Consider the following 17,704-nt stretch of genomic DNA (forward strand, 5'->3'; position numbering starts at 1 on the left):
CACCGCCTCTGTATTCTGTGTTGGTCCTCCAGTCGTTGAGGTCGATCTCGGCCGTTCCAGCGATGACCAGCTCCAGCTCTCTAGCGTCAAACACAGACACCAGACGAGAATCCACCACCTTCACACACAAGAACACAGAAAGCAAAGCTGACATCGAGGCTGGTGACACATTCGCTGAATTCTTTAGGCAAAGTGAATGAATAGATATTGAAAAAATACGACAGTGTGTGTACCTCATAAAAACCTCGGACCAGAGCTTGGGTTTGCTGAACCACTCCCCTCTCCACTCTCCACTTCACCATGCGTTCTATGTACTCTTTCTTGTTCTTCTCCGTCACCTGAACGTTGGCGCCTCCTGACTTCAGCTCCCTCTCTGTTACCTGACAACGAACACAAAGCCGAGTTTGTGAGCCAAACAAATAATCCGCCAACATCCCTTTTCCTCACACCTCCAGGGTTGGGGTTCGATGCCCACCTCCGCCTTGTGTGTGTGGAGTTTGCATGTTCTCCCCGTGCCTCGGGGGTTTTCCTCCGGGTTTCCTCCCCCGGTCCAAAGACATGCATGGTAGGTTGATTGTCATCTCTGGAAAATTGTCCGTAGTGTGTGTGTGTGTGTGTGTGTGTGTGAATGAGAGTGTGTGTGTGCCCTGTGATGGGTTGGCACTCCGTCCAGGGTGTATCCTGCCTCGATGCCCGATGACCCCTGAGATAGGCACAGGCTCCCCATGACCCGAGGTAGTTCGGATAAGCGGTAGAAAATGAATGAATGAATGAATGAATGAATTTTCCAGGCTCAGGCTCGGCACAGCTGTGCCATAAAAACTTTCATGTTTTTCTACAGCTGCTATAACAACTGATACAGAAGGAACTTTTTTGAGGATGCCGTGAATATAAACGCATGAAAATTCATCACATCATCCTTTCATATATATATATAAAACTGTAGTCACTGGCCAGTTGCTCTTATACAGTACAGACCAAAAGTTTGGACACACCTTCCAAAAGTTTGGACACACCACCTTTTCAACAGGACAATGACCCCAAACACACCTCCAGGCTGTGTAAGGGCTATTTGACCATGAAGGAGAGTGATGGGGTGCTGCACCAGATGACCTGGCCTCCACAGTCACCAGACCTGAACCCGATCGAGATGGTTTGGGGTGAGCTGGACCACAGAGTGAAGGCAAAAGGGCCAACAAGTGCTAAGCATCTCTGGGAACTCCTTCAAGACTGTTGGAAGACCATTTCAGGTGACGACCTCTTGAAGCTCATCAAGAGAATGCCAAGAGTGTGCAAAGCAGTAATCAAAGCAAAAGGTGGCGACTTTGAAGAACCTAGAATATGACATATTTTCAGTCGTCTCACACCTTTTTGTTATGTACGTATATAATTCCACACGTGTTCATTCATAGTTTTGATGCCTTCAGTGTGAATCTACAATTCTCATAGTCATGAAAATAAAGAAAACTCTTTGAATGACAAGGGGTGTCCAAACTTTTGGTCTGTACTGTATGTATAAATGAATCCCTTGGATACAGGAAATACCACCCTGTCAGATCCTAAAACCGTGTCAAAGTGTGTTGTGTATCTTTATTTTCCCACACACCTGGCCGAACACCTCCTCATTGACGGTGAAGTTTAGATCCAGGATGTCTGTGATGTCATTATCCTTCATCCACTGTAAGCTCTGGTGGAACTCCTCATCCAGATACTCCAGATCGCTCAGGTCAGTCGATCTGAACAGAACATTACGTTAACACACAGGGCCGAGAGGACTATAAACACCTCCAGGTCTTATAAAGTATAATAGCTTATCAGCCCTCACTGTAAACTTACAGTCTGAGCAGAGCTTTATAAAATGGCCGGGTGAAGAAAGCGTCCAGCAGATACTGATGGATCAGCGCTAGGCCTAAGATCCGGCCACAGAAACGAAACCTAAACACAAACACACGTCTGGTTTGGAAAATGTCTCACACATGCAGCTTGGACGCCACAGAAGAACCTACGTATGTCTATATCGGACACTTAGCTTTACTAAAATTATCACAGCATCCACAGCTAAATCAAATCAAATCTAGATATGGCATGCAAGCAACTCATTAGTTCTCAAGTTCACATCAATCATCAAGCGTTCAAAAGGTCTCACCATTCCAAATGACTCTCCACGAAGGCTGACATGGGGCTGATCTGGACTGTGTAGGTGTCATTGGCGGAGTACTCGAACAAGCCGTAATACGGGTTAAAAAGCTCCTGAGAGAGCAGGAAGAAAAACTCCCGAGAAGGCCCACTGTAATCCAGACTGGGGGAAAAAAACAAATAAGAAAGTGTTAAGATCGGGGGTGGGGTGGGGGGCTGTGTGGGAGGGAGATATTGCTTATGACGAACTAATACACCATAACTCTTTTACATTGACAGCATTTAGCAGACGCCCTTACTCACTTACATTTTTATCTAATTTTTTTTATATATATATAACTGTGTGTGTGCAATTGAGGGTTAAGGGCCTTGCTCAGGGGCCCAGCAGCGGCAGCTTGGTGGACATAGAAATCGAACTCACAACCTTCAGATTGGTAGCCCAACACCTTAACAACTAGGCTACCACATCCCTTTTAATGTATTCAGTATTCTATTTAACTTTTTAAAATCAATTCAAACCAAAGTTAAACATTTAAAGCTGCAGTATGTAACTTTTTAAACAAATTTTCAATCCACATCGGTTCAATCTTATAACATCTACGACCCCTGACCACCCAGAAAGTACGGCCAGTTTTGCTTTCTTAGACATCCAGCAATGGATATCTGTGGCTGGATGGATATCTATCTTGTGAGGTACCATCGATACTTTATGGCATAACTATTGGCACCACTTGCTGTTGTATTGACTCACCACTCCTACATTCAAATCCAAATCCTTACATACTACAGCTTTAAAGACAGTATTATCAGCATTTAAACTTCAGCTTTGCAAACAGAACTCGATGTCAGACGTACCCTTCTTCGCCGACAAAGGTGATGTAGAGTTTGTTCCTTTGGAGCTCTTTGCGTGAGTAGGCCATGACCTGGTTAAACGTGCCTTCTAATAGATGATCTCGCCGTACTATCAGTCTGGAACATACATCAACATCTCCAGCGTCGAACATATAGACTTTAACATAACATATCGATATCGGCTGTATTTATAATAATAGATCTACAATCCTGGGTTGTTTTTAGCGTTATTTGGTTGAGACTCACTTGATTTTCCCTGGTCCTTGTCCATAACCCTTGGCTTCCAGTTTCCTGTAGAAGTTACGAAGTTTGGCCTCAAAGTCTCTGCGATACGGAGCTGGAGCACGAGCTCTCTGGGTTCCTGTCAAACCCATCCATTAGAAACATCAGAAATGTGAAAAGAGGCGAATAATTTGCTTAGGAAATCAGTTCGCAAGTCTCTGATTTAATATAAAATGATCAATTCTATAGGAACATCAGCTCACCTGGAGAATTTTGCGGAGAGGAGCCCGGGGAGCAGCGGGGAGAGAAGGCGAAGCCGGAGTGAAACGTCGTGAGAGGAACGTAGGACATGATGTCCTCCTCGAACAAACTGAACACAAACACACAAACGTCAAACAGTCGGAACGACGGATTTTTTATGGATATTATAATTCATAAGAGCAAAATCGCAGTGTTTGTTTTTTGCTATTGTTCTGAATATGTATTTTAAGACGTTTCAGATTAAAGGTGGAAAATGGGCGGGGTTTAATCTTTAGGACCAGAACCCTGGAGGTGTGAGGTGAACATGCTGACCACTAAGCCACCGTGACCCCCCAATTGAATATCATGCAAAGCTACAACATGACGTACCTCAACAGCATGACAAAGTCGGCATCGCAGGACAGCTTTTCTAGTCTGGGTGTGCCTTCTGTACGGATATGGTGTACCTTTTCTCTAAAAAAACAACACACACACACACACACACACACACACACACACACACACACACACACTGAGCAAGATTTTCCTGCAGTTCTGCAGTACACTGATCAGAAGGTCAGAGGTCAGCTCCTACTTCAGCGAGTGGTTCCTGGCCAGGCTCGGCTGCCTCTCTTGGAGCACTTCGAAGATGTTGGGTTGCCGTAGAAACGCTACAATCTTATCATTGTATGCTGTTGGAGACACAAACAGTGTTTGATTAGACACGTTTATTCTATATCTGTTTTGTTTGCAATAAAAAAAAGAAATAGGTTTAGTATTTTTTTTCATAATACAAACTATTTCAGATTATTTTGATTTGTTAGGATCCCATATTATTTTGTGCAGATTTTCTGAAGCAGTTTGTAATTAAAACCTGCTCCTTATTGCTCCACTCACCCAGTGGCACCGGCTCCTGCTGGCTTTGGTTTCGGATGGCGGTTACCAAACTGTTACTCGGCCTCGCTAACAGAGACACCCCACGGGTGCGGGACACGTCGGATGCCTGTTAACGAAAGAAAAAACAACCTACTCATCGAATAAACGAATAAACAAAGCGTTCAACTATTATATATTTTTTTATTTCAATTAAGTAAAGAAGGAGCACACCGGAATTTTTCAAGTTAAAACAAAAATGCAGCTTGTCATGTTACCAAGAAAATGAAGTCCCCCTGAGTCCCTATTAAAGCCCCTGTGAATTAGCTGTTGCTATAGAAACGATAAAATATTAGAACGAGATCATTAACATAAACCTGTGATTCGACTTGAAACAGTTTCACTTAGGGAATGAATCCTATTCCGCACACACACACACACACACACACACACACACACACACACACACACACACACACACACACACACACACACACACACCTCTCCTGCACTGTAGCTGCGCAGTCTCTGCAGGTGTTGCCGGTGAGTGAGATGGTTGGGCAGCCTGCCGTTCTGCAGAGGGATTCTGGGGTCAATGAAGGTTGTAGCACGGCTGTTGTGATCCACAAAGAACGACTGCAGAGTCCAGGCGAGAGAGACAGAGAGAGAGAGAGAGAGAGAGAGAGAGAGAGAGAGAGAGAGAGAGAGAGAGAGAGAGAGAGAGAGAGCGAAAGAGAGAGAGAGAGATAGAGAGAAAGAGAGAGAGAGAGAAAGATAGAGAGACAGAGAAATAGAGAAAGATAGAGAGAGAGACAGAGAGAGAGAGAGAGTGAGAGAGAGAGACAGAGAGAGAGAAAGAGAGATAGAGAGATAGCAAAAAAGAGAGAGATCGACCGAAAAATAATTAGTATAGGAGATTAGGAGAATAGAGATAAAGAGATAGAAGTCATAGATAGAGAGGAAGAGAGAGAGAGAGACTCTCTCTCTTCCGTTGGCTCTCTCTAGAGCTCTCTCCTCTCTCTCGCTCTCTCCTCCTCTCTCGCTCTCTCGCAGCGCGTGCCCTCTCTCTCTACGCTCTCTCTCGCTATGCTCGCTCTCGTCTCTCTCCTCTCTCCTCTCGCATGCCTCTCTCTCTCCGCTCTCGTGCTCCTCTCTCTCATCTCGCTCTCGCTCGCTCCTCGCTCTCGCGCTCTCTCTGCCTCTCTCGCTCTCGCTCTCTCGCTCGCGTCTCTCTCCTCGCGCTCTCTCTCTCTCGCGCTCTGGCGCGTCGCTCTCGCTCTCTCGCTCTCTGCTCTCCGCCTCGCGCTCGCTCGCGCGCCTCGCGCCCGGCGTGCTTGTATTTTTTGTCCTTCACATCACACAGATTGGATCTGGCTCAAGTTGCACATTTTATTGCAAAATGTTTTATTTTCTTGCTACCTTTCCCTGAGGGTCAGTTTTAATCTCCCAGCCCCGGGGCAGCTCCATGTGGGAATCGGCGAAGCGGTTCAGGAATGATACGAGATCACGGTTGTGCTGGTAGCGCTCGAAGTTGCGCGCGTCCCTCCTGATCTTCAGGATCATGTGCTTCAGACATGAGCTGTTGGTGAACATGCGATACGCACCCTATCAGAGATGGAGAGTAAAAGCAAGACGCATGTTTTCAATCACACACACAATGGACAATAGGCCAAGATAATGTGACTGAATACGCTGAAAAAAAAATAAAGTTGCTAAATAAATTCCTTTCATTCCGCAGCACGACCCGAGAGTCATTTCATTGTCCTTACAGTACAGGGGCAGATGTATTTGATTACACTTAAACACCTGAAGTCAGCTTCTGCCTGTCGGGTTACATCCACACAATAACTCTGTGTGTGTGTGTGTGTGTGTGTGTGTGTGTGTGTGTGTGTGTGTGTGATAGAGAGAGAGAGCAAGTGAGAGAGAGAAAGAGAGAGCTTACATAGTTGGCATGGAGCACGGTGAAGAACTCCGGATGTGTGATGAACTTGACGGCTGGACACTGCAGCAGCAAGGTGATCTTCTGACAGTGATTTGGAGAGCAATGTGAGTCTCTCCTCGACTCTGAGAGACAGAGACACAATCAGAGAGGGAAGTGGGACGCTAAAACCGATTATAATTAACCGTATAACATTTAGCCGTGAATCATAAACGTGACATTATGTGTCGTATCATGCGGATCTTTTGTAGAATTTATAATATACATTTATAATAAAACGTCTTAACACTTAGTCTAGCATTAAAAGATTGTACTTAAATCCCCAGCTTAGTACTTATTTGTTTAAAGTGCTACGTTATCGGCTGATTAAAGGGTTAAATGTCTGCGTTTTTTAAGCGCTTACCGCTTGTCTGAGGCGGCGAGTCGGTCTCTGTGCTGCTAGTCCTCTCCAACCGAGAGGAAGGGTTCCCTCCTTCCTCTTCCCTCCTTTCCGTGGCCATGGTCCTCTGGATGGTCTGATATCTGAAACAGAGAACTGCTTAGTTTTGCAACATGGCTACATCCATTAAAGAAAAGAAGGTTTACAGGTTTTCTTTAATTAATATCTTTAATTAACATGAATCATTTTCTTAAAGAAAGCGCCTTGTCACATGCTCATAAACATGGTTTTCATAGAGAACTAGAAATCATCTGGACTTGTGAAGTGATCATTAGCTCCACATCACATCACCACGACTGACACCGGCCCTGTCCTGCTGAGATCTGTTAAGAAGCTCATTGTGTTTCTATTAAACATTTTCCTTCAGTCTTTTAAATCTTTATTTATTCTTAAGATATTCAAAACCTTTAATTTATCACTGTTAATGATTTATTCCTTCATGAAGTCTTTTCAGTCTTGTTTTTTTGTTTGTTTCCACCAGGTGGTGCAAAAGAGCCTGATTTCAATTCCAGGGCCTATTCATGTTTTCAGCAGGACATAATATAGAGAGATGGAGAAAAGAAGGAAAGCAGAGATCTTCAGTATCAGAAAGGAAACAAATCAGTGCTGCATGAGGCTGAATCAGGGGTAAGAGACGGCCCACACCGCTTTCACTTCCCCTCTGTAGGTCAGTGTGCACATCCGCAGACTGGATGATGCACTTTATATGGAATGATTCATCCTCTACAAATGGACCACTTTCCAAACGGTCCACAGAAATAGCTGTAGCTTTCTAAAAGCTCAGCCAAAAATAAAATGTCCAGTGTACATGCTTTAACAAAGATGAGAACAGGAGCTAACGTACTAATTTAATTTAATGTAAGTGTAACTGATAAAAAGTGTGCAGAGTTGTTCCATAACAAATAAAAACTGAATCTGCTACATCCTGTTTTTGATTATTTTCCTAAAACAGCAGTGTTATCAAGTGTGTTATTCCACACAGTGTAACAACACACACACACACACACACACACACACACACACACACACACACACACACACACACACACACACACACACACACACACACACCTCCTGTTGAGCTGCTCCATTTGCTGGATGGATCCAGACCTCCGCAATCCATCAGGCGTGGCTGCTGCTGTTGGTCTTTGCCACGTTGTTGTGCGGTTAATGTGGTCCACATAGAACACACGTCCATGACTGTCGATGCGTGCCTCCCAGTCTACACACACACACACACACACACACACACACACACACACACACACACACACACACACACACACACACACACACCAGAGAGAGATAAGCAGGCTGAGTGAGTTAAAAAAAAGCCATACTGAGATAATCCTCACAGCTTGGCTTAAAACACTGGCTTATGTGTAAAACCGAGATAAACTGAAATCTGATAAGCTGTGTGTGCAAAAATATGCCAATGCCAGTGGCTATTCCGTTAGTGTGTCGCAGTGAGTGGGTCGTCCAGAAGGGGCGCTCACTTGGAGGAAGGGGCTCATCGATGGTGGGATAGTGGTGGGGGTCTGGCCTCAGAGCAGGGAGTTGGCTTACTGGAGGGTGACTACATGGAAGAGGACACTCTCCTACACACACACACACACACACACACACACACACACACACACACACACACACACACACACACACACACACACACACACACACACACACAGAAACAGACACATGAAAAACAATATTAAAAAATAATTAGTTTAGTGGTGAACTGCCTGAAACTGGAGAACTGACACTGAAGATTCCTTGGTCCAATAACTTCACCACTTCAACAATTACTATATATTATAATTTTTCATTACGTTACACTCCACTTATTATTAGCCTTGGATCATGTAGCGCGACCATCATACAAGTCTGTTACTAAAGAATTTATAATGTAGTAGAATGAAGATGTAAATATAAGCGTGTGATTTAAATTACGGGGGCACGGTGGCTTAGTAGTTAGCATGTTCGCCTCACACCTCCAGGGTTGGGGGTTCGATTCCCACCTCCGCCTTGTGTGTGTGGAGTTTGCATGTTCTCCCCGTGCCTCGGGGGTTTCCTCCGGGTACTCCGGTTTCCTCCCCCGGTCCAAAGACATGCATGGTAGGTTGATTGGCATCTCTGGAAAATTGTCCGTAGTGTGTGAGTGTGTGTGTGTGTGTGTGTGTGAGTGAATGAGAGTGTGTGTGTGCCCTGTGATGGGTTGGCACTCCATCCAGGGTGTATCCTGCCTCGATGCCCGATGACGCCTGAGATAGGCACAGGCTCCCCGTGACCCGAGGTAGTTCGGATAAGCGGTAGAAAATGAATGAATGAATGAATGAATGATTTAAATTACAGCCAATGTTACTGTCAAGTAAAAGAATCAGCAATATGTTCACACTGCAGACAAATATTTGATGTCTGGCGAGACGCATTTTGACAACAGCATTTGCTTGTAATTAAAATTTTAGCAACTTTCCTACCGGGAGATTTTGATTCTTATGTACAACATGGATTTATAAAGAATGAATGATAAGAACATTAAATAAATATTTGGAGAATGACAGAATCGCTCATACTCACTCCTGTTGCTGGTCCCAGCTTCTGGGGACTCTCCATCACCCACAATGCCTTGTGGACTTTGCACATGAGTGTCAGGCACTTCCTCCCACCTTGTTCCATCTCTGGTTCGATGCCGCACCACCTGACAAGGCTCCACCTCTAAATCCAAGATGCCGTTCAGCCCGTCCATGTCGTCATCGTCTTCCTGTGAGGAGAACACGCTGCCCATGGTGCATCGTGCGCTGTCCAGAGATGCTGCACGCATTGCACCTGCTCCCCTCACCACCATGTGACTACAGCATGGCACTGGGCTAAGGTCAGTCTCGCCTTCGCTCTCACCTGGCGATCTTTGGCCTCTGACCTGACCCTCGGACCCCAGCACTTGTCCCTCTCCGTCTAGTATCTGCACGAGTTCGGAGAGACGCTGGTGTGAGCGGCTGCGAGGAAGGGAGCGACGCGGGCCATTGGGAGTCAGCGGCTCTGGTGCATCACCTTCTTCGTCTTGCTCTTCCTCTTCCTCTTCTTCTACTTCTTCTTCCTCTTCTTCTTCTGTTTTACAGCTTTCTGATTGGTTAGAAGGAAGGCTGTGGAGAAGGTGATGGAGACGAATGTAGTGTGACCGTGGGGTCTCGGGTTCCTCGCACGTCGAGGCAATTACCGTCTCCAGCTCACACACAGGCAGAGAGCATGGCCGATTTTTCCGCTTTGCGGGACCACGCATCCGGAGTGAGCAAACTTCTTCTTCTTCCTGATCGTCATCCTCTGCTTGAGCATAATCCTCAGGGGAGACATGGTTAGCTTCAGATCCTTCCAAAACATTCTCCATTTCTTCTGCCTCTACAGCACGGGCTGCTGTCGTCCCTTCTGTAATTTCTGAATCAAGTGGTTCCACGTGATTCGTCTCTTGACTATATCCTTCTCCCTGTACTCCTTGCTCCATCTGTTCCATAGCTGCCACATCTTGCTCACTCGCTCCATCCTGTTCAAAAATCTGGACCTCCACCTGACTTCCTTCATCTTGCTCAGGCACCAAAGCCTCCACTTCACTCTCTCCATCTTGCTCAGCTGCCACAGTCTCCACCTCTTGTTCACTGCTCTCTCCAGGGACAAATTCTGCCACCTGTCCCCCAAAGGTCTCCTGTATCTCTGTCCTTCCCTCGCCAGCCTCCAAAGGATCTACATCCATGGGAACTTCTACTGAGGCCATGTCTCCGTCTAAAGGCAGATCAGGAGCAGCCAGATCCAGGCTCATTGTGTCTTCGGCTTGAACCGGAGCAGAATGTCCTCCTGCCTCCAGTTCTCCTAGCACATGCTGCTCGGGTTCCTCTGGTTCCTCAGGCACTGTGGTACACTCAAGATCTGTGCTGAGTGACATGTCCTCATCATCTAGAGGAGGAAGGGAGCAGCATTAAAAAAAATAAAATACTATATCAGTTCAAAGCAGCAGAAATCCAGACTTGCCTATTGCCTGTAATTGAGATGAGGACGTAATTAGGACAAACCTGGATGAATGGAGGAAGTTATTTCAAACCGGAACTGCAATTGACCACTGACATGCTCCGTTGGCAATCTTCGACCCAAAGTGTAGCTGACGACTCGGTCACTGCGGACAGACAATAAAAGAGATATTTTTTATGAAAGTGTTGAGGTCAGAAAAGATACAGCTCCATCAACTAGATCAGCCTGAGTCGAATATGGGTGAAGTTATCCATAGTTATCCATCATTAAGGAAAATGCACTGGGGTCAAAAATAATGCAGCGGTAAGTAAGCAGCCACCTACCTATTATAAGACATGTAAAGTTTTGACTACATCCCGATTGTGGATACGGATGGTGTTGCCTTGTCACCTCATAGCTCCAGGGTCGCTAGTTTGATCCCTGGGTTTCCTTCACATGTGTGTTCTCTAGTTTCCTTCATATTAGTAAGAACATGCCAATAGTGGACACATGAACGTGTCCTGCAATGGCATCCCATTCCTTCTCAAGACCCTGACCAACAGGTAGTTACTGAAGATGAACAAATGAATTGCATTTGGAACCTGAGCCAAAAATGGCCACGGCAACAAACCGATTGTTCTTGTCAATACCAAGCCTGACGGCCAGATTCGGCCACGTTCAGATGAGTTCATTGCTGTCAGTCCATGGGTTTGAGCAGACAGATGAAGGTACAGTATAATGCTGAAACCGGGTCTTGTAGCCATGGTAGAATTTAGCATTAAGCCATATATAGGCAACTCATATACTGTATGATGCCTAAAACACAGATTACGATAGCATGCTTCTTAGCGACTTACCCGATCGCATGCTTCTCCAATAATCTCTGCACCGGCATGGACAGTTTACCCAGGAAGCGCTTTATGATGGGTCTGCTCTTGGCAAATTTATCCTTTACCTCAATCTCCAGCACATCCGTAGGTAAAGACACAAAACTAAACCTCTGTTGTTTAAGAGAGAGGGAGAGAAAGAGAAAGCAGGAGAGAGAGAGAGAGAGAGAGAGAGAGAGAGAGAGAGAGAGAGAGAGAGAGAGAGAGACTGGTGATAAAATCAGGACCAATTTAATGCTAATCACAGTAATAACTCTCACACAGTGTGACGATAACACAGTAATGTATTTTCTCCTAATGTATATATGTGCCAAAATTAACTACACTCTTAAGGAACATAAAAACAGTACATAAAAACAAAATGTCCCGTTTTCCTGGAAAAGAAATATCAAGCTGCATAAAGTCCCATTTCCAACTTTCAACACATGGCTGCACAGATTAGGTACCGGCTATAAAATGACATAAGCCCATTAAAACACTTAGAATTAGGACCATAACAAAAAGATAAAATTAATATCATCAGCTTGACTCATAGGTCTGGAGCCAGATGGTTCCGGCCCTGGTATTAGCTCCACCCTCTTTCATAAATGAGCTCTGGAAAAGAGCTCCAGCTCTCTTTTCCAGCAGAAAGCACCAAACATTTGCACATGGCCGCTTTAAAATGAATGAGGAGGAAAACAGAAAAATTGTTATAACCACGATGCCACGTCTCGGTGCGGACGAACCTCTAGCTATGTTATCGGCTCCCTTTCTGTAGGGTGTCTTGGAATATGTTGAAAGATCAAAACAGCACAAAATCGCCGTAAGCCTGTCATCAGCAGGGGCAATTATTTACTTATTTATTTTATGGTTTGCTCTATTTGTGCCAGACAATGCTCTGGCATCTGGCCAACTAGCAAGAGGGTGGATTTCTTAGGGAGATGGAACGACAGCACGGGGAGGAGGGACGCAAGCAAGAAGGGGAATCAGTGAAACAGAACAAATGTGCAACGTGCTCCTAATAGGAGGAGCAGAAATAAGAGCTCTGGGGGAAGAGAATGAGAGAGAGAGAGAGAGAGAGAGAGAGAGAGAGAGAGAGAGAGAGAGAGAGAGAGAGACAGAGAGAGAGAGACAGAGCAAAGAACGAGAAAAGGACCATTATTGAAAACACTGAAAACACAAGACTGTAGAAGTGCCTTTTGCCTATGTGTCTCTGTGTAGTACATGAAGAAAAGCCTTCTGTGTGTTTATGTGTGTTTGTCCGTGGGCAAGGTCCTATCTAATCCCTAGCTGCTATGGTTGTGATGCATCTGCACAGGAATCGCTGGGTCTGTGGGAATGGCACAGATTGTGAAACAGGAGATGAGCAGAGAGAGGAGAGAGAGAGAGAGAGAGCTTTTAACCCTGGCACAGTATCTCCAGCACCACACACGCCACACTTATGCTTGCTTTAACCTCACTCTGAAGCAGTTACAAGCTTTCCAATTGATTTATTCACATATTCATATCCCAGATATATATTTATTAGTTATATATATTATATATATAAGTTAATTTCCTCATCATGTAATGTTTTGTAATTATGTAATGTCAGCCCAGTGACTGAGAAGTGACAGTAAGTGTTGCTGCACTAAACCCAGAGTGTCGATATCGGTGTCAGTTCCTTCATCCTTACATCCCTTTTTCCTCACCGAGGAACAAGATTGGATGCAAAAAAAAAAAGGCAGAAGGAAATGACAAAGCACTACTGCAGCCGGTATACAGCTAAGCAAAGGCTAAAAATGCTAAGCAAAGGCTAAGAACTGAGCTCTGACGTACAATCTGTATCTGAAGGAACAAGGACTACGCTACCCAGGAAGCTTCTGTCATCTCTGTCTTCCCTTCGGAGTCTTCATAGAGGAGACGCCATGTTAGTGCCTCATCCTCTGCTTTCTGATCTACTGTATGCTTGACCTCCTGACCAGCGTGTAACAGTATCAAAAGCACAGACATCATCATCATCATCGTCATCATCGTTTACTTCTATTTAAACATGGACATCGAGAAGATCTGTATGCTATATGTATGCATGTGTTTCTTGCGTTTAACCGTGAGAGAGGGTGAAAAAAGAGGCACAGCTGGAGAGACCATGAGCAGGAGGGAGGTTGAGCTGTGGGTGAGGTTCTTGCACTCCAAGGCAAACAGCAATAACCCGCCTCAATCTTTTTTCCTTTCAGAAAAAGATGAAAAGGAGATGATTTCCCCCTCCTTTGAAACCCTGTCTCACTCCTCTCTACCCATCTTCCCTAATTTCCTCGTCTCTCCGTGTCGACCTACTTTCCCTCCTCCCCCGCAGGGCCAGCTCTCTCAGGGCATCGGGTGCTTCAATCGCTCCAATCACGTGACGATCCCTCTCATCTAAAGCTCTGACTGAAAGCCACCAATCATTTTTACAGTCGGAGATGATGACAATCGATAATGTATCTGTGTATTTAATATGATAGGGTAGTTAGTGTTGGTGTCTATCTGGACATTTTTAAAACAGTTTTCTTTACAAATTCACTCCAACTCTCTGAGACGCCGCAAGCAGGGTGGCTTCCTCCGAGACATCCGGAGGAATATCCTTTCAGATCCTTTCGATCTGCTTTTCATACAGCGCCATCGAGCAGCTGAACGCACTCGGAAACAAGTGCTCACTTCACAGCGTAAAACGGCATCTTTTTACCCCTCCAGAAAGAATAAAAGGAAGTGATTTCCCCCTTCACACACTCCCATCTGTATATCTTCCACTCTGACCTATTTTCCCCTTAGACAAGAGCTAACAGATGCCTGGCTAGCGTCTCTCTCTGACACACAGAAGAGAAAAAAAAAACAACCCGCCATCCTTCCTACTCACAGAACAGGGCCAATTATGCTCTCTGGGTTGCCTGAGATATTAAAATAAAACTTTAATCATTCTCATGCAAACTACAGGCACGGCTAATAAGCCCGACATCATTACTTATATTTTATTAGCAAAAAAAAAATCATTCAAGTAGGAAAAAAAGACCAAGGTCAAAATCCCAGAGCGGTTCCTTTCAGACTCGCATTATGATAAGACTAAAAAAATCTACACAGTGTTTGCATTTGTGTACTTAAATTTATGATTTATAATCTCTTTTTACTGCTGGTTTTTTGTTTATGTGAGTGTCTTTGTCATGTCTCACTCCATAGTGCTTTAACAATTTATAGTGTTTCAGAAGTATTTATGCTTCACTAGCCTACGAGGGACAAAGGAAATGATATCAAACCCCTTTCTGCTCGCTGAAACGCCCCGAGTGCTTGTTCAGAAGCAGCTACGGTATGGAGGCATTATCTTCCATCACATTTATAAACGTTCTCACTTACACAATAGCAGCTACACACTACACATGGGTCGATTTCATCACCAGCCTCACAATATCTTTAAAGGTGAAATATATTAAATCGAGTGCATAAATATAAACGTATGACGTTGCTTGCAGCCGGGACTACAGTCAGAATAGGGAATTCAACACCACTGTGGTATAATAGCATGTAAATAATTAATAAACCATGATTCAGATCACTGGCACTAATGAATTACTACATTTATTTGGAGAGAAGTGAACGGGAAAGGCAAAGGGAAGGGTTAGAATGGTGAGAGAAGGACACGTGCAACTTTTACAGGTGGAGGTGTAACAGGAGAACAGGAGCATATACATACATGTGTATGTGTTTGTGAGTACTGTGAAGAGTTATGTCATATCTCCTCACCTCTCTTTGCCACATGGGGTTGACGGTGTTGCAGACAATGCCCGATCTTTTCTCCTGGCCATGGTGAGGTAGAGCAGGGAAGATGCTGTGTTTGCCCGGGTGGATTGCGATCTTCAGGTAGGGGTCCGGGTTAAAGAACATGCCCTTCTTTAAGCCTGTTGCCTGGAAATCTGAGCACACACACACACAAGCACTTGACACTAAAGGTCTTCACGGGTCCACTTAGATCCGAAAACCCGAGGTCCGACCCGAGATCCGAGCGGGTTCGGGTTTAAAAGTTTGACGTGTGCCTCGGACACGGGTCGGGTATAATAATAGTGGCATCGGGTCTCGGGTCATTTAAAATGAATGTGTTTTTACCGAACGGACCCGAGAAGACCCGAACTACTTTATCTCGTGTGTGTGCATCGACTCGAGTCCTTTTCCATCCTCTCCTCGGTTTGCCAAGACCGCTTGCGACATGTGGCTTGCGACATGTGGCTGGCGACGTGTGGCTGGCGGTAAGCTAATTTTCGTTGAAACAGACCTGTCAATCAATTTTGAATCCCCGATGTAGCGGTTACTTTAGTGTAGAGTTACGCAACACTCAGGTCCAGTCGGGTTAAAAAAAAATGCCAACGAGTCGGGTCGGACTCGGGTCTGATTTTTTCGGGTTTGTCTCGGGTCGGGTCTTTCTTAAAAAAAAAAATTATGCACGTCGGGTTCGGGTAAAAAGTGATTCGGGTCACTTCGAGTCGGGTTACATTTCTTTAGACCTGAGAAGACCTCTAGTTGACACAAAAAATACTAAGACTCAAGTGACTTCTTCACTCAGAGGTTAAGCGAGTTGTCTCTTCTTGGTTCAGAGTAACTCACGGCTGCCGGTAACGGAGCGAGTGTTTACGCGAACGTGTTTACGTTGCTCTTCTCCTGAGGGAAGCCGTGGCATGTTAGGATTTGTAAGTGAAAGATTGCGGTGGTGATCGATAACAAGTGTCCCAGAGGAGTGGCTAAAAATAGAGGCGGACTGAAAATTTATCTAACCTAATTACTCTCTGCTAATTGGAAAATCGTGCTCATGGCAGTTGCTACGGTAACTACGCATGCAGACATGTACCTGACAGAGAGAAGCTGATGAGTCTTCGGCTGCCCTGACTCTGAGGTACGTCGTCTACGGCAACCGGCTTGAACACCTAAGCGAGGGAGGGAGAGACAGAGTGAAAGTGAGTGAGACGGAAACAATGAGTGGGTGAGAAGACATCGAGAGAGAGAGAGAGAGAGAGAGAGAGAGAGAGAGAGAGAGAGAGAGAGAGAGAGAGAGAGAGAAACAGAGAGATAGTGTGTGTGTGTGAAACAGAGAGATAAGGACAGCATTATCAAGTGAGCTCACCACAGACAGAGAGAGGGAGAGATTTAAGCAAAACCCCCTCACCCTACATGTGCTTACACACACACACACACACACACACACACACACACACACACACACACACACACACACACACACACATTCTGCAGAATCTGCAGTCAAACCCACAGTACAATCAGATCAGCTTTACATTCATACCCATACCAGAAAATAAACAAACCTCTTGACCAGCAACATCCTGTGTTGCTTCTAGTTTCTAGGTTTATTCATCACTCCAAATCAACTCTTATTGCACCTCCTAGAACCCAAATTATTACTACGGATCAACCTGGACACTCTCAGAAAGACCGACATACAAGGACTCTTCTGCAATTGGGTAAGAGTTGAGTCTAAAGGAATGATAAACCACAGGTGCCTGTGTTTGAGATAATGTTAATAGCTTCTGATGATCTGTGTGTACACAAGCCAGAGGCCCAATCTTCACTCCGAAGGTGACTGATAATATTGACTAATGCAGACATTGTGAAAAAAAGTGCATGTTAACTGAAGATTGTTATCATTTTCAGATTAAAATCAGCAACATTGATGATGATGATGATGATGATGATGATGATGATGATGATGATGTCTGTACTGCAAGCTGATTATTGTAAGTTTGGTCATCTGTGCTTTGAAGAACATGTTGTAAAAAAATCTTAGTAGAAATAATTAAAGTATTATTCCTTACAATACTATAACCAAAGTAAAGTATTAGGCCTTGCAAAATATTACAATTGCTGTCATAAGACATATGTAGGCGATGTTGTAGGTCAAAGATGTTTATTGTAATCATAAACTTAGTAAAAGTAACCAGATTCGGGGCTGTCAGGCCTCGTCAGTCTGAGCGCATTTGTAATAACAAATACAAACTTGTTATGTAGAATGGAAAAGACCATGGTTCCCAGACCTTAGCTCATAAATTGTTATGGAAAATGAAGAAGACCAGGGTTCTCAGACCTTAGCTCATAGAGATAACTTGTTATGTAGAATGAAAAACACATTGG

At 44.7% G+C, this 17,704-nt stretch overlaps 1 protein-coding gene across 2 annotated transcripts in view; it reads right to left on the reverse strand.

Moving 5' to 3' along the window:
• hecw1b (HECT, C2 and WW domain containing E3 ubiquitin protein ligase 1b) overlaps positions 1 to 17,704 on the reverse strand; it is a 37,165-nt gene that overhangs the window by 4,508 nt on the left and 14,953 nt on the right. For both annotated transcript variants that reach the window (XM_047806302.1, XM_047806303.1), the window contains 22 exons: positions 16,410 to 16,485; positions 15,314 to 15,483; positions 11,552 to 11,694; positions 10,760 to 10,860; positions 9,279 to 10,643; positions 8,198 to 8,299; positions 7,773 to 7,923; positions 6,666 to 6,784; positions 6,266 to 6,387; positions 5,743 to 5,928; positions 4,825 to 4,959; positions 4,348 to 4,453; positions 4,046 to 4,142; positions 3,841 to 3,924; positions 3,474 to 3,580; positions 3,235 to 3,349; positions 2,992 to 3,105; positions 2,147 to 2,299; positions 1,837 to 1,935; positions 1,607 to 1,736; positions 234 to 380; positions 4 to 118 (listed from right to left, as the gene is read on the reverse strand). In XM_047806302.1, the coding sequence (XP_047662258.1) occupies positions 4 to 118; positions 234 to 380; positions 1,607 to 1,736; positions 1,837 to 1,935; positions 2,147 to 2,299; positions 2,992 to 3,105; positions 3,235 to 3,349; positions 3,474 to 3,580; positions 3,841 to 3,924; positions 4,046 to 4,142; positions 4,348 to 4,453; positions 4,825 to 4,959; positions 5,743 to 5,928; positions 6,266 to 6,387; positions 6,666 to 6,784; positions 7,773 to 7,923; positions 8,198 to 8,299; positions 9,279 to 10,643; positions 10,760 to 10,860; positions 11,552 to 11,694; positions 15,314 to 15,483; positions 16,410 to 16,485 (3,937 nt within the window). The remainder of the gene's footprint in view (positions 1 to 3; positions 119 to 233; positions 381 to 1,606; positions 1,737 to 1,836; positions 1,936 to 2,146; positions 2,300 to 2,991; positions 3,106 to 3,234; positions 3,350 to 3,473; positions 3,581 to 3,840; positions 3,925 to 4,045; positions 4,143 to 4,347; positions 4,454 to 4,824; positions 4,960 to 5,742; positions 5,929 to 6,265; positions 6,388 to 6,665; positions 6,785 to 7,772; positions 7,924 to 8,197; positions 8,300 to 9,278; positions 10,644 to 10,759; positions 10,861 to 11,551; positions 11,695 to 15,313; positions 15,484 to 16,409; positions 16,486 to 17,704) is intronic.

Source organism: Tachysurus fulvidraco, chromosome 22 (assembly GCF_022655615.1).
Source record: "Tachysurus fulvidraco isolate hzauxx_2018 chromosome 22, HZAU_PFXX_2.0, whole genome shotgun sequence".
Classification (NCBI taxonomy): Eukaryota; Metazoa; Chordata; class Actinopteri; order Siluriformes; family Bagridae; genus Tachysurus; species Tachysurus fulvidraco.